Raw genomic sequence first — 14,271 nt, 5'->3', positions numbered from 1 at the left:
AGGATGATACGATGTATCTGGAGGTTGGTGGGGTGGTAGGTGAGGACCAGTGGGGTTCTGTCCTGGTGGCGATCGGAGGGATGGGGTTCAAGGGTGGAGGAGTGGGAAGTGGAGGAGATGCGGGTGGATAGCATCGTCAACCACATCTGAGGGGAAATTGCGGTGTTTGAAGAAGGAGGCCATCTGGGTTGTTCGGTATTGGAATTGGTCCTCCTGGGAGCAGATGCGGCGGAGGCGAAGGAATTGGGAATATCGGATGGCGTTTTTACAGGGGGCAGGGTGGTAGGAGGTGTAATCTAGGTAGCTATGGGAGTCAGTCGGTTTATAGTAAATGTCTGTGTTGAGTCGGTCGCCTGAGATAGAAATGGAGAGGTCTAGGAAGGGGAGGGAGGAGCCTGAGACGGTCCAGGTAAATTTGAGGTCGGGATGGAAGGTGTTAGTAAAGTGGATGAATTGTTCAACCTCTTTGTGAGAGCACGAGGTAGCGCTGATACAGTCATCGATGTAGCGGAGGAAAAGGTGGGATGTGGTGACAGTGTAGCTGCAGAAGATGGACTGTTCCAGTCGATTCTCCTGCTCCTTTGATGCTGCCTGACCTGCTGCGCTTTTCCAGCAACACATTTTTCAGCTCTGATCTCCAGCATCTGCAGACATCACTTTCTCCCATTTAGGTGGTAAGGCCCAATTTGAGCTTTTCTACATCTTAGTAAGGGGCAGTTAGAAAATGATAGGCTCTCCAACTGTATTTACCCACCCGTGCTTAGGGATGGAATTAAATTCCACACTAGAAGGCCACAGCATTCACATCATTTGTTTGATGACATGTTAGAATTTCAAAGGTCTGTAAGTGAAATATTGATTTTATATTTTCAGCATAGCTAGTTGGAATAAAGTGTCTTTGCACTAAATAGTGCTGTTGAAATTAGCCCAGAATTGCTTAAGAGTAAAATAAAATATTCTTTTTGTTTCCTTACCAAGGTTAGACTGGTTGATTCTTGATTCTTTTGGTTTCTGCAACATACTTTCACTCACATAAGTGCAGTCCATATCCAGGCTATTCATCCCTGGTTGCCTGATGGCTTTCTAGAGAAATAAAGAAAATTTAAATTGTTCTATCAACAGCTTTTATTCTACAACTGAATAAAAGCATTACGTATGATTAATGTTCTAATAATGGAATTTTTTTTGCATTCCTAATGCATAATTCAGATTTGAGTTAGTGATTTGTTCACCACAAAATAAAGCAGACAGGTGGTAATTTATGATATCACTGCAGAATGAGTCCAGTTGAATTGCTTGAAATTTCAGAATATCATTGATATTGTTACATTTAAAATGAATTAAAATTGTGTTTGCTGACATTGCTTTAAATCATGCATTTAAATCATGCACAGACAGCCAAATCAGGAATCCAAGAATCAAAGCATTCCCCACAATCCTCATTCCCCACCACCCAGCATCCAATTCTCTCCTATCCATCTGCTCTCCTCCCTCCACTTGCACCCTATCCCGATTCTCTCTTCACGTTTCAATGCATGTGCAGAGCGATAACGGTTATGGGATATGAACAGTGCAATAAGAATTAATTTTGAATTTATGTCAGGGTCATATAGATTTATAGCACAGAAAATGGCTCTTTGGCCCATTGCAACCTTATCAGTTAAAAACAACTACCTAACAATTCTAATCCCATATTCTACCACTCAAAGAGCCAGCATTGAGTTGAATGGCCTCATTTTATATTGCAATCATCTGTGATTTCAAATAAAAATGAACAACTGATCCAAACATAATACAAACAGTCTCACATTTATATAATCGGTTACCTTTGAGTCCACTTCTGAAGCACCCATTGTGCAATCTGCTCCTGGATCCATGCTCCACTGAATGTTTTCTGATTTTGTTGCTGAAATTATCAATATTTTAAAATCAATGAGCGTGTTATCTCAATTTTTAAATAGACCTCATCTTATCAGAAAGATAGGGTGGCTTATTTTTATTTTGCAACAAATCAAAATGATTAGGCTGTGGAAAAGATGGAATTACATTTGCTACTGACAAAGGAATACAAAGATAAGGTACGAAATATATAAAATCCAAATGGGTCTTGTTTGCTTGAAGCGAGGGTTAAACAGGCAAGAGCAGCCCAGAAGAGACTGAAAGAAGTGAGAGCAGAGAGAGGAAACAGAAGGATAAGGAGCGAAAGAGATACAAGAAAAAGACAGAACGAAATAGCATTAGGGAGAGAAAGATGAAGGAAAGCTCATCTAGTTGCAGCGACTGGTTTGTTTTATAATGAAAATATTTAATATATTGAAACTTGCTATGTTCTTTGGGAAAAAGTTGAAATCTCTGATCTGGTATTTAAACAGGTTTACAAAGCAAGGCAAAATGCTCATTGGTGCCAATATTAATCAGAAATGCTTGAGGCTAGAGAAGACTCTCAAGAGTACTTAAATTTTCACTTGATGGATGGCCGATGCAATTAATATTGGTGCTTTGTTAAGATATAGTGAAGTTGCTCGATAGGCTGCAGAATCTATGGGTTAGGAAGGGGCAGCCACTGTGTCCCCTGCTAGAACTGTGTAAGTAGCTATTACAAACGAAACTGGATTAGTATTAGCTCGCTATCCATCATAACTGGATTGCCAGCAGCATTCAAGAGTCACCTGTGAATGACGCATAATGAGAAAAGGTACTAAAGGGCAACTGCTAGGCTTGAATAGTCAACAATACCAACCAGAAATGGGAAAAGTTGAGAGATAAATTTAGAAGCAGTGACTGGGAAACTAGCCTGTTTATATTGTTGCCAGTCTGTCCTATTACTTGGGCTTGATTTGCTGATCTGCAAGAACACTGACTTATATTTATACAGTGCACTTAACACATTAAACATCCATAGGTTGGGAGTACGCCAGTCTTGGGCGTGAGAACTCTAATCCTAATGGATTGAATTTATGTTTCAGAATCAACACTAAATGGCCCATGTTAGTGTTTATACACTAGACCAGCCTCTTCCCACCTGATTTAACTCAAGTCCTTGCCCTTCCATTGTTTTTTCCCTTATGAATTTATCTAATTATTTCTTAAATAATATGTACCCATTCATTTCAATTAGCAGAAAGTTCTACCTCTAATTATTCTAGTAAAGAAAATCCTCCTGAATTCCTTGTTGCACTTGTTAGTCACTACCTTAGATTTATGGCTTCTAGGTGTGTATTCCATCATCCCAATGTCCAGTCTCTCAAATTACTTTGCCATTTTAAAGAACTATGTTACTTAATTCTTCGAATATAATCTTTCAGTTCTGCTATCATGTTCAGGAATCTGTTATTAATTTTCTTCATTGCCTCCATACTAAACAGTTCACCAAGTGACAGCTCATCAAAGTTCGATACAAGTTTAACAACTCCCTGCTGGATGATGACTATATGCCAAACCTGGACCAGATGATGGTAGAGAGAAATTAAGACAATCTATGGCATAGATTCCAAAGCCAAACAATAGCATAGAACAGGGTCAACTGAAATAATTGAAAAGTTACCCCCAAGTTGAATAGAGTAAAACACAAAAGCATTGAATGGAGCACAGACTCATTTTTATTTCAATTCAAAATATGAATTACAAAGAAAATACTATCTTTAGATGCTTAAAATGTTTGAAAAAGGGGACTTAGAATAATCAATTTGAAAAAAAACAAAAGAAACTGGATAAGTTTTTTTCAGATATGGAAGACTAATGTCTGGTCCTTAAACTGACATTTTGCTTTAGATCCAAGCTGTAATGGAGCAGACTGGAAGGAGAAACTCAAAATAAAGACAATAGTCTCAAAATTTCTCAAAACAATTAGCCAGTTCACAATATTCTAAGCCAGACAAGAATCATGATACATTATCCAAAGTCCACAATTCAATTGAATCATTTGAATGCTACTGAGTTACCTGAATTACTAACTTACCATCATTATCAGTGTTTTTACACTTTCCAATTGTTGCACAAGGATTTGGGTTTGGTTGAAGTACCGAGGTGGGCTCTGATTCTGCGGATGCTGTTTTTGCAATTTTCCTTGTTGGAACTTCGACTTCAAAATCCTGAGACAAGAATATGAAATACTTTTTAGGAAATGAATAATGAAAAATGGGATTGATTTCTCCAAGTTTTCTGTTGGCACTACAGATCTTTCATTGGGGTCAAGCTGAAGTCTTTAGCAGTTTAGTCCATCTTCGTAAACAAGCTGAACCAAATTGCAGAAATAGCAGTCTGAGGTTAATTAAGATTCTGATTGACAATTAAATTTCAGACTAGCTGACGTTAAAGAAGCTACATATTATTTTGATGGCCAGTCCTTCATGATCTCTTTAAATGGTCACTGGTGAACAAAAACAAAACAAAAAAAAAGGTCAGTATTGAGGTTTTCCAGAAGTCAAAAAACATGGCTGAAATTTTACAGTTCTTTTCCTGTTCGAGATAAAGTATATTTGAAATTAACTTTGGACACATCAACCCTTCATGATCTTAGCAAAGACTTCAAAACTCAAGCAATATTTTTCTCAGAAATTCACGGAGAAAGTTATCTCAGCAGAGTCAGTGCTGTGCCATTTCACTTCAGTGGAAACCATATAAAGTGACATAGACAAAGGGAGTGTTTAGTCAAGGGGGTCTTGCTACGGGTTCACTTAATCTACATGAGCAATGAAGGAAAAGATGAGGGCACAGCAGACCTGCTGTTGCCAAAGAATGGGGCAGAAATCTACATCACTTTGGATACAGACTATGTCTTAGCCTCTGAAACTTGAGTGCAACATCTTGAGTGTGTCATCTCTGCCCACTGGTCTAAATCAGCCCGAAATATCTCATTGGATGTCAGTCAGTACACTCCATACACTGTCAGTGAATTTGATGATGTAGAAGCTATATGTATCACAGCACAGACATTGCTTCTGAAGAACACTTCAGTGCTGTTCTGCAAGTTTCTGGTTTAACACCTTCAAGTATACCTAAGTCATTGTAATCATCAAATATTCCCAACATTGTAGACTAAAATCAAATTTTCAAACAACATACAACCATATTGCCCATTTTCAGATCTTCAACAAAATAACATGGATATGGAAGCCACGGAATCCATTAATTTTATAACATAACGGTAATTGAGGTAGTAGAGGGAAAGAGACAACACATCGTCAACTTATAAAAGGTCCAACCTGAAGTGAATCTCTCAAATATATTTGGTAATGTGACCCATTATTTAAAACCGTTCCTGCAAAGCACACACTCTGGGGTGCTGCTTAATCTTGAGATTATTTATCATTACCCAAGTAAATATTGAAGCATAGTAATTAGTTAACCTTTTGTGTCATTTCACGTTTGCAGATTTTGATTTTATCCTGTTCATTCTTCAGTGATCCATATTCTCAACCTGACTTTTCTTTTTGTTTGTAAAATCTTTTGCTTTTTGTTTTGTTTCAAGTTCCTTGATTTTTTCATGATTCCATCTTGTTTCCTAATTGTTCTAACTTCTCTCCCAGTCTCTATATATTTGTTCCTTCCACACACTGCTGCTGCTTTCTTTATATTTATTAATATCCCAATTCAAAATCCCTTAAAATGAGATTTGGCCCATACAAGACACAGAACTTCATTGCTATTGCTACTTATGTTCTGAAGAAAGAAATGTTAACTCTCGATTTCTCTCCACAGATGTTGCCAGACCTGTTGAGTTTATCCAGCAAGTTCTGCTTTTTTTGTTCATTGCTATTGCTGATATTTTATGTCATATTTATTTCTCTTCACAGCTTTAGTTCATCCACCATCGCCAGATCTGGCAGTGAATCTTTCCTTCATAGATTTTTTCTTAACCTACTCAGTTAAAGGTAAGTCCTGTACACACTAAGAGCCTCATTCCCTTATTCCTGTTGCCTACCTCTTCTGGCCAAAAACTTTCCTCTGATTATTATTTTGTAGAATAACACACACACGCATATGTAATATGATATTTAAATTATTGCTAAAAGTTCCAAATTCATATCAGAAATGAAATGAAAACATATTTTTCTACTCATTTATGTTTGACCAGGATCTCGCACTGCGATGTGTGGTATGGGGAATGAGTAAGAAGTGTAACTTCCTACTGCCACATCATCTTCATTGCCACTGAGTGCAGTCTCGTAGAAACGCTTTGATTTTCTTGCCTTTCCTGGGAGAGGGCTAGCTGTCTACCAACCCCGGAAGATTGATATTACAGAAGCTCAGTAGCATGGAAGAATTCCATTAGCCTCAATGCTGCCACTATTCACACAAAGGATAGTAAAAATCTACATTTTGGAACAATTATAGCTTTAATGACTACTGCTGACGTTAGTTTTTGTTTGGGTAAAGGGTTGACAGATATGGAACTATAACAGACAAATAGTATTAAGGTTCAGATCAGCCATAAACTAATCGAATGACAAAGTAGGTTCAAGGTGCCCACTGCTGTTTCCAATGTCGTAGTTCAAACTATAATGCCACAGGTCATACTATGCTTTCATTTTCCATTCATTTGCAATGGAGAGATACTACACAGATATTCTCACTTTGAACAAATGTGGCAAAGTAAACTATATTATCTATATACAGAAGACATACCTTTTGGTCACTAGGAAGTTGTCCATTCTGAGAAAAATCACTGGATTGCAGCTGAGAATATCTACAAATTGATGAATCAGCACCCTCATCATTTTTCTCACTTTTTACTTTAACATCTTGACATATTCCACTATGCGATCTCCCAATGGTCTCTTGCAGATAAACATCATCCTGTGGATCCTTATTAAGTCCATTATAGGCTCTTCCGAAATTTGTCATTTTTATACTTTGTTTCATGGATTCCAGTTGGTTAACTTGCATAAACTTATTACACACTGCATCTTTCCCTTGGCTTCTATCTCCCAACCGGCCACTAGAAACATGATCTGACAAGTCCAATGGCGTATCAAGATTATCACTGTTTACAGAAACAGCCTTCTCTGATTTTGAAGAAAGATTTTCATTACTAAAAGAAGGCTTTTCACAATTAGTGAGCAATTCCCTTTCATCTTCTATTTTTTTTCTTTTCGCCGACCTGTTAGACGTAGATAGGTAAGAGGTGCTCCCAGCTGTATCGGACTTAATTTCAATGTGATTTTTTACAATCTTTTGTTCACCTTGCTTTGATTCTTCAACATGTTGGACCATTGTCATCTGGTAAGTCAAAAGGAAATAAGAAGTGTTTTGAACGTTTGGATTTCATAGCTAAACATGTCCAAGAAATTCCAATTCTTCCAAAAATGTCAAAAAAAATGACAGACTTACTTCGCGATCAGTGAAATCTTTAGTTGAAATTCCAAATACAGGAGATTTACATTGAGAAACCCAGTTTCCACTTTGTTCATTTCCTTCTGCTGCACAAGAAAACCTGAAAGAAAATATTGAGACTTTTTGGTTGCCTTCTCTCAATTGGGCAAATCACAGCACTTGGTAGACATATGAATATTCCAGCCACATTTAGCTATGATTTATGTTATAAATAAACCTGCATATTTGGAAATAATTAATTTATTACAATATGAATTTTGAGAAATTGGGCAAAGGAAGGAAATGCACACACACATTATACAATGGCTACAGAGATGATGCATGCTTGATTTAGATATTTCATAAGACCACAAGAAACAGAAACAGAAGCAGGCCATTCAGCCCCTCAAACCTGCTCCACCATTCAATATGATTATCACTGATTCAACTGTTGCCATGTCCACTCTCCTGTTCATTTCCCATAACCCTTGATTTCCCTAGTGATCAAGAATTTATCCATCTATCTCAACCTTAAATATACACAAGGATTCTGACCCTAGACATCTCTGTGGCAAGGAATTTAAAAAGTTCACTCAGAGAAGAAATTCCATTTATTTTTGGTCTTAAATCGGCAACCCTTTATTCTGAGACAATGCCCTCTAGTCTAAGATTCTCCCATGAGGAGAAACATTCTCTCAGCATTTACCTTGTCAAGCTCCTTAAGAATCTCACTTGTTTCAACAAGACCACCTTTCATTCTTCTAAACACCAGTGGGTAGAGTCCCAACCTGCTTAATATTTGCTCATAAGACACTGCCTCCATACCAGGCATCATCCTGGTGAACATTCTTAGAACTGCCTCCAATTAAATAATATATTTTCTCAAAGGAGACCAAAACTGCTCACAGTACTCCAGATATGGTCACACCAGTGCCTTGTAAAGTTGCAGTAAGACTTCACTACTCTTATAATCGAGCTTCTTGAAATAAGGAACAGCATTCCATTAGCCTTCCTGATAACATATTGCACCTGTGTGCTAGCTTTCTTTGAATGGTTGCACAATTATGCACCAACTAACTCCCTTTGGGTTGCTGCTCTGAGGTTTTCTTCATTTAAGTATTATTCTTTTCTTTTGCTCTCCCTACCAAAATGAATAACTTCATATTTTCCTACTTTATACTCCATTTCCTAAATTTTTGCCCACTTACTTATCAATATCTGTAAACTGCTGCAGCCCTCTCACAATCTGTCTTTCCACCTATTTTTCATGTCGTCTGTAAATCTGGCGGCAGTACATCCACTTCCTTCTTCCACTAATTTATATATCTTGTAAACATTTGTGGTCTCAGCTTTGGTTCCCTCCCACAACCCAAAAATTTCCAGGTTAGGTGCATTAGTCAGGGGTAAATATAGGATAAGAAAATGGGTGTGCTTGGTTTACTCTTCAGAGGATCGGTGTGGACTTGTTGGGCTGAAGGGCCTGTTTCCACACTGTAGCGATTCTAATTCTAATTCTCTGATCCCTGAGGAATCCCACTGGTCACCAATCTGAAAAAGAAGCCTTTATCCATGGTGGCTATTTCCTGCTCATTAGCCAATTCCCTAACCATGCCAACATACCATCTCCAACACCATGGGCTTTTATGACAACCTTTTGTGAGGTATCTTGTTGAATGCTTTCTATCCCTTCTACCCACTCTGGTGAGACTTTCTCAAAAACCTCTAATAAATTACTCAGACATGATTTCTCCTTCATGAAGCCATGCTGACTCTGCTTGACTAGATTATGATTTTACAAATGTTCTAGTATTACTTCCTTCATATTTAACTCAAATACTTTTCCAGAATTCTCTACATTGGGAATAGACCCCAAAGTGGAAAATAGCAAATATGACCCCAATATCCAAGCAAGGTGGGAAAGAGAAAACAGAAAACTGTAAGCCAATTAGTTTAACCATAATAGCAGGAAAAGTGCTAAAATAATAAGGGATGTAAAAACAGAGGACTTTAGAAAATCATAACATAATCAAGAAAAATCCATAAGCAGTTAGAAAAAGCAATCAAATTTGACATTTTGGCAGTTTTGAGGTTAAAACTAGCAGGATGGATGTGCAGCACCTAGAAGATGGGGAAATGGATTTTGGGGAAGTGGTGGTGAGGTAATGTTGGGAGTGATGGAATAGTGTAGCAGGGTGTCATAGAGGAAATAACTCTATGGAATGCTGAGAAGAGATGGGAAGGGAAGATGCATTTGGTGGTGGTATCCTGTTGGAGGTGGTAGAATGGATGAAAAATCATCTTTTGAAGGTAAACACAGTTAAGTTGAAAAATGAGCTAAACAGGGCACCCTATCGTTACGTTAGGGGGGGGGGGGTTGCAGGAGGGATGAGGGTAGAAGGCCAGGAAATTGGTCAGGCATGGCTACGTATCTCACTATTACAGTAAAGAGGTAGTGTGGGGTTTCCTTGGTTGAGGAAAGAGGGGGTCATGATGGAGACATCACTGTGAGAGGTAGCATCATTGAACAGTTGCAACAGAGCGAGAGAAACTACAAGAATGGAATGAAATAGAGTCCTTACCGAAAGCAGGAAGTGTGTATGTGCAGTCAAGGTAACTGAGTTGGTGGGTTTATAATGGATATTGATAGATATCCATTTCAGAAATGAAAACATAAAACTCAAGGAAGGGAAGGAGAAGGGAGGGGGAAGAATAGGAAACAAACCTGTTAAACTTTTCCAATTCCACATGAGATGAAGAAGCAAAACCAATTACGTCATCTATGTACCGGGGGCCTGATGACGGCCCCTGCATACCTCACAAAGGGGCTGGCATAACTAGAACCCCCACAGGTAACAACTGCCATACCTTTGACTTGGAGAAAATGACACAATTTAAAGTAGAAATTGTTCAAAACCAGGCAAAGGATTGGGTGGTGAATGGGACTATTCATTCATCTATCAAGAAAGAAGCAGAGAGCCTTCATCCAATACTGATGGCAATACAGACTGGGAGAGGGATCTTCATGATGAAGATGTAGCTGCTGGAACTAGGAAACTGGAAATTGTGGGACAAATGTAAAGTGTCAGAAGAATCATGAATATATCTGGGAAGACATTGGATGAGAGAGAAAAAAACAGAATCAATGTAGGGCGAAATAATTCAGCAATGTTAAACAGCCTAAACTGAAGTAATGAGCAGATTAGACCAATGTTATCTACCTGGACTTCAACAAGGTCTTTGACAAGGTATCATACAGGAGGCTACTGAGTAAGTTAAGGGCCCATGGTATTAGAGGCAAGATGCTAACATGAATAGAAGCTTGGCTGTCTGGCAAAAAACAGAGTGGGGATAAAGGGGTCCTTCTCAGGATGGCAGCTGGTGACAAGTAGTGTTCCGTAAGGCTCAGTGTTGGGACCACAAATTTTCACTTTATATATTAATGATCTAGATGAAGGAACTGAAGGCATTCTGGCTGAGTTTGCATATGATACAAAGATAGAGGGACAGGTAGCATTGAGGAGGTGGGGAGGCTGCAGAAGGATTTGGACAGATTAGGAGAGTAGGCAAAGAAATGGCAGATGGAGTACAACGTGGGAAGTGTGAGGTCATGCACTTTGGTAGGAAGGATAGAGACATGGACTATCTTCTAAATGGGGAGAAAACTCCGAAGTTTGAAGTGCAAAGAGACTTGGGAATTCTAGTCCAGGATTCTGTCAAGGTAAACTTGCAGGTTGAGTCAGTAGTTAGGAAGGCAAATGCAATGGTGGGCATTAATTTTGAGAGGATTTGAATATAAAAGCAGGGCTGTATCTCTGAGGCTCTAAAAGACTCTAGTCAGACCACATTTGCAGTTTTGGGCCCCATATGTCATGAAGGATGTACTCGCCCTGGAGCTTGTTCAGAGGTGGTTCATGAGAATGGTTCCAGGAATGAAAAGCTTAACATATGAGGAACATTTGAGGACTCTGGGTCTACACTCTGGAGTTTAGAAGTACGAGGGGGGATCTAATTGAAACACATAGAACATTGAATGGCCTGGACAGAGTAGATGTTTCCATTGGTAGGAGAGACTAGGACCCAAGGGCACGGCCTTAAAATAAAGGGAAGATTTTTTAGAATGAGGATAAGGAGAAACTTCTTCAGCCAAAGAGTGGTAAATCTATGGAATTCACTGCCAGTGAAGGCTGTGGAGGCCAGGTCATTGAATATATTTAAGAGTGAGATTGATAAGTTCATGAATATTAAGGGAATGAAGGGTTAGGGGGGAGAAAGCAGGAGAATAGGGTTTCAGAAACTTATCAGCCATGGTTGAAAGGTGGAGCTGACTCAATGGCCTCAACGGCCTAATTTCTGCTCCTATGTCTTATCGCCTGCCAGGGTTGTCCTATTTGTGTAATATATTTAAGTTTGCTGCAAAATGCCTGTAAGACACAAGGAGGCTGCAAGAGGATACAAACAGGTTGTGTGAGTGGTCAAGAAATAAAGGCAGTAGTGGCAAAATGTGAAATGAGGCATTTTGGAAATCAAATAGAAAAGACAGAATTCTTTTAAAATGGAGAGAGATTAGGCAATATTGCTTTTCAAAGGATCCTGGACATCGTATGTGAATCAAAGAAGGTTGACATGCATGTTCAACCTGCAATTGCTCATCTTCATTCACCATTGCTTCCCATGTGCCAACTTAGAAAACAACTGTAAGGACCTGGATCTTTAACCCAAGCTGAAAGCTATGGCTTACCAGACAGCTTTGTTTATTCCATACTCTCCTGTGCTTTGGAACGTTGAACAACTCACAGCAAGAACCTCAAAGCACTGGAGAATTACCACCAGCAGGGCCTTCACAAAATCTATCAAATTTGGTGACAATAAAGGTGATCCAGAAGCAGGGTCCTCTCTGCAATGTTGCAATAATACTTTAGATTTATTTTTGTTTAACAGCTAAATCCTTCTTGACAGGTCCAAGCTGGCTATGTCACACACATATTCAAGCTGACAAAAATTGTGTTGGATTTGAAAACTGCAACCTTATGCTCTAGCACCACTGCAGTTCCTCATTTGCAGTCATGACTGTATTCCTGAAAATTGTGACTCTTAGTAAAAAGACTTTAAGTGAATTGCAGTTTACTAAATAAAACAATATTAAAAATGGAGCTAGATTACTTTGAACATGTGTTGCCTAGAAAAAAAGTACATGTTGAAATGCTGTATCTATACTTGTACTTTATATGTGCAATACGGTGCATTCCTAGCTGAAATAACTTTCAAAATAAAAACCAAATATAAAAACGTGTACAGTTAGGCACCTGGATCTTTCTCAGCCAAAATACATTAAAACATTATAAGCTGAAACACTTTACATTCCTAAATGCCTGCATTCACAAATCAAATGATTTTCAAATAAATTTTAAAATAAATGTTTTAAAAACGTCACCAAATGTAGTTTTACGCTGTTCAGGCTCCATCCAGTAGTAAGGATTGCTTAATGTAGCTATCAGTGAAGTTCTATGACTACCTGCACTGACTAGCTTCTGCCAATAGATGGAGCCCAGGACTTCAGTGAGTGCAGAGCAGGAGCGAGAGGACCAGTGAAAAGAACAAGTGCCAGGGCAGATCAGTTAAAAGTACCCAATGGTGGCAGTGGGCACAGATAGGGAATGGGGAACAGGTTTTTGAGTGGAATGGGGAAACAGCATTTTCAGGGTTGAGGAAGGGAGCAATGGGTAAAGACCATGTGAACAGGAGGTCTATGATAAACATTAAAATGAAACTTGCAACATTGAATGGCGATACTGAATTGCTATAGTTTATTAACAACAATAAAACAATATATTTAAGAAAGTTAACATGAAGCTGAAACGTACTGAACGTTACATGGGTTTTACTGCTCATGGTCCTAAGGAAAGTATAATCACTGTTAATAACATGCACGTACCCAGTGGCACTATCCTCCAAAAGTTCTGAGTTTGCCGCTTTACTGGCATCTTTTTTCAACATGTTACGAGGAATTTGTGCAGTCATGGTGACGTCTCTTTGCGATTTCAGAAGACTTTGCGAGTCCTTAAGAAGAGAAAGAGCAATATTTCAAATGGTGAAATATTTTTCTTTTTTGAAGATAACTTCCAAACAACTAAAGTCTTTAGATTGAATTGTATTAGCAAAGCTCTGCAAATGTAACTGTGACTATGCAATATAGAATTTAAAAGTAGTGAAATAGTTATATCTGTACAGGATCTTGGTCAGGCCACACAGAGTTCCACGTTAAGTTTTGTGCTGATTTACCCAGGTAATAGATGCAGGGCCAAAAAAAAAAGTGGTTGCAAGCTGCAGGACTCCAAGTTCCGCCTCCAATTCCAACCTCTCCCATATCCCTGAGGGGAGGGGGAAAAAAATCAGCCAGAGGATAGACTTGCTGATATTAAAGACCTAATTTATCTCCTTGGGAACACATTAAGAACACAACGTCAGTAAGTTCTTTTTAAAAAATATTCATCTGCCAACCAGATGTCAGCAGCTCTGTAGTGTCAGATCACTAGGACAGGCCAGAGGTGGGAAATGGTTAAAAAATTTAAAAAAGCAAGTATTTTTACTTGTTTTTTACTTTGAAGAACTTATTCTATTACAATTAAATGTTTATTACAGATTAGGGCAAGAGTCAAAATATGAATATTGTTAGCTCAGGAGAGTGCCATATTAGTTTAAAGAACAAATGCTGCAATGAAGTACTTACATGTTCCTCAGAAATGCCAAGTCCTAAAGTTTCTGCTACAACAGCAGCTAGATTAAAGTTGCTTTTCTCGACAGATAAATGGTCCTTTAGCATCTGCATGGCTGAAGATGCAAAAAGTATTAAATAAGGCATTTAATAAAATGGTTTCTTGTTAAAATGGGAATACAGCTGAATCAAAATATTTAAATTGAGGCTCCAGTGCATTCTTCACAGAAAAGGGAAATTACATC

General features: G+C 38.5%; 1 protein-coding gene across 1 annotated transcript in view; it reads right to left on the bottom strand.

The window, feature by feature from the left end:
• rbbp8 (retinoblastoma binding protein 8) overlaps positions 1-14,271 on the bottom strand; it is a 51,521-nt gene that overhangs the window by 16,601 nt on the left and 20,649 nt on the right. The window contains exons 7-13 of the mRNA XM_043709304.1: positions 14,042-14,142; positions 13,247-13,371; positions 7,333-7,435; positions 6,628-7,221; positions 3,959-4,091; positions 1,827-1,906; positions 975-1,083 (exon numbers count right to left, since the gene is read on the bottom strand). Coding sequence (XP_043565239.1) covers positions 975-1,083; positions 1,827-1,906; positions 3,959-4,091; positions 6,628-7,221; positions 7,333-7,435; positions 13,247-13,371; positions 14,042-14,142 — 1,245 coding nt within the window. The remainder of the gene's footprint in view (positions 1-974; positions 1,084-1,826; positions 1,907-3,958; positions 4,092-6,627; positions 7,222-7,332; positions 7,436-13,246; positions 13,372-14,041; positions 14,143-14,271) is intronic.

The sequence above is a fragment of the Chiloscyllium plagiosum genome, chromosome 19 (assembly GCF_004010195.1).
Source record: "Chiloscyllium plagiosum isolate BGI_BamShark_2017 chromosome 19, ASM401019v2, whole genome shotgun sequence".
In the NCBI taxonomy this organism is placed as follows: domain Eukaryota; kingdom Metazoa; phylum Chordata; class Chondrichthyes; order Orectolobiformes; family Hemiscylliidae; genus Chiloscyllium; species Chiloscyllium plagiosum.
This window is presented reverse-complemented; position numbering and strand designations above follow the sequence as displayed.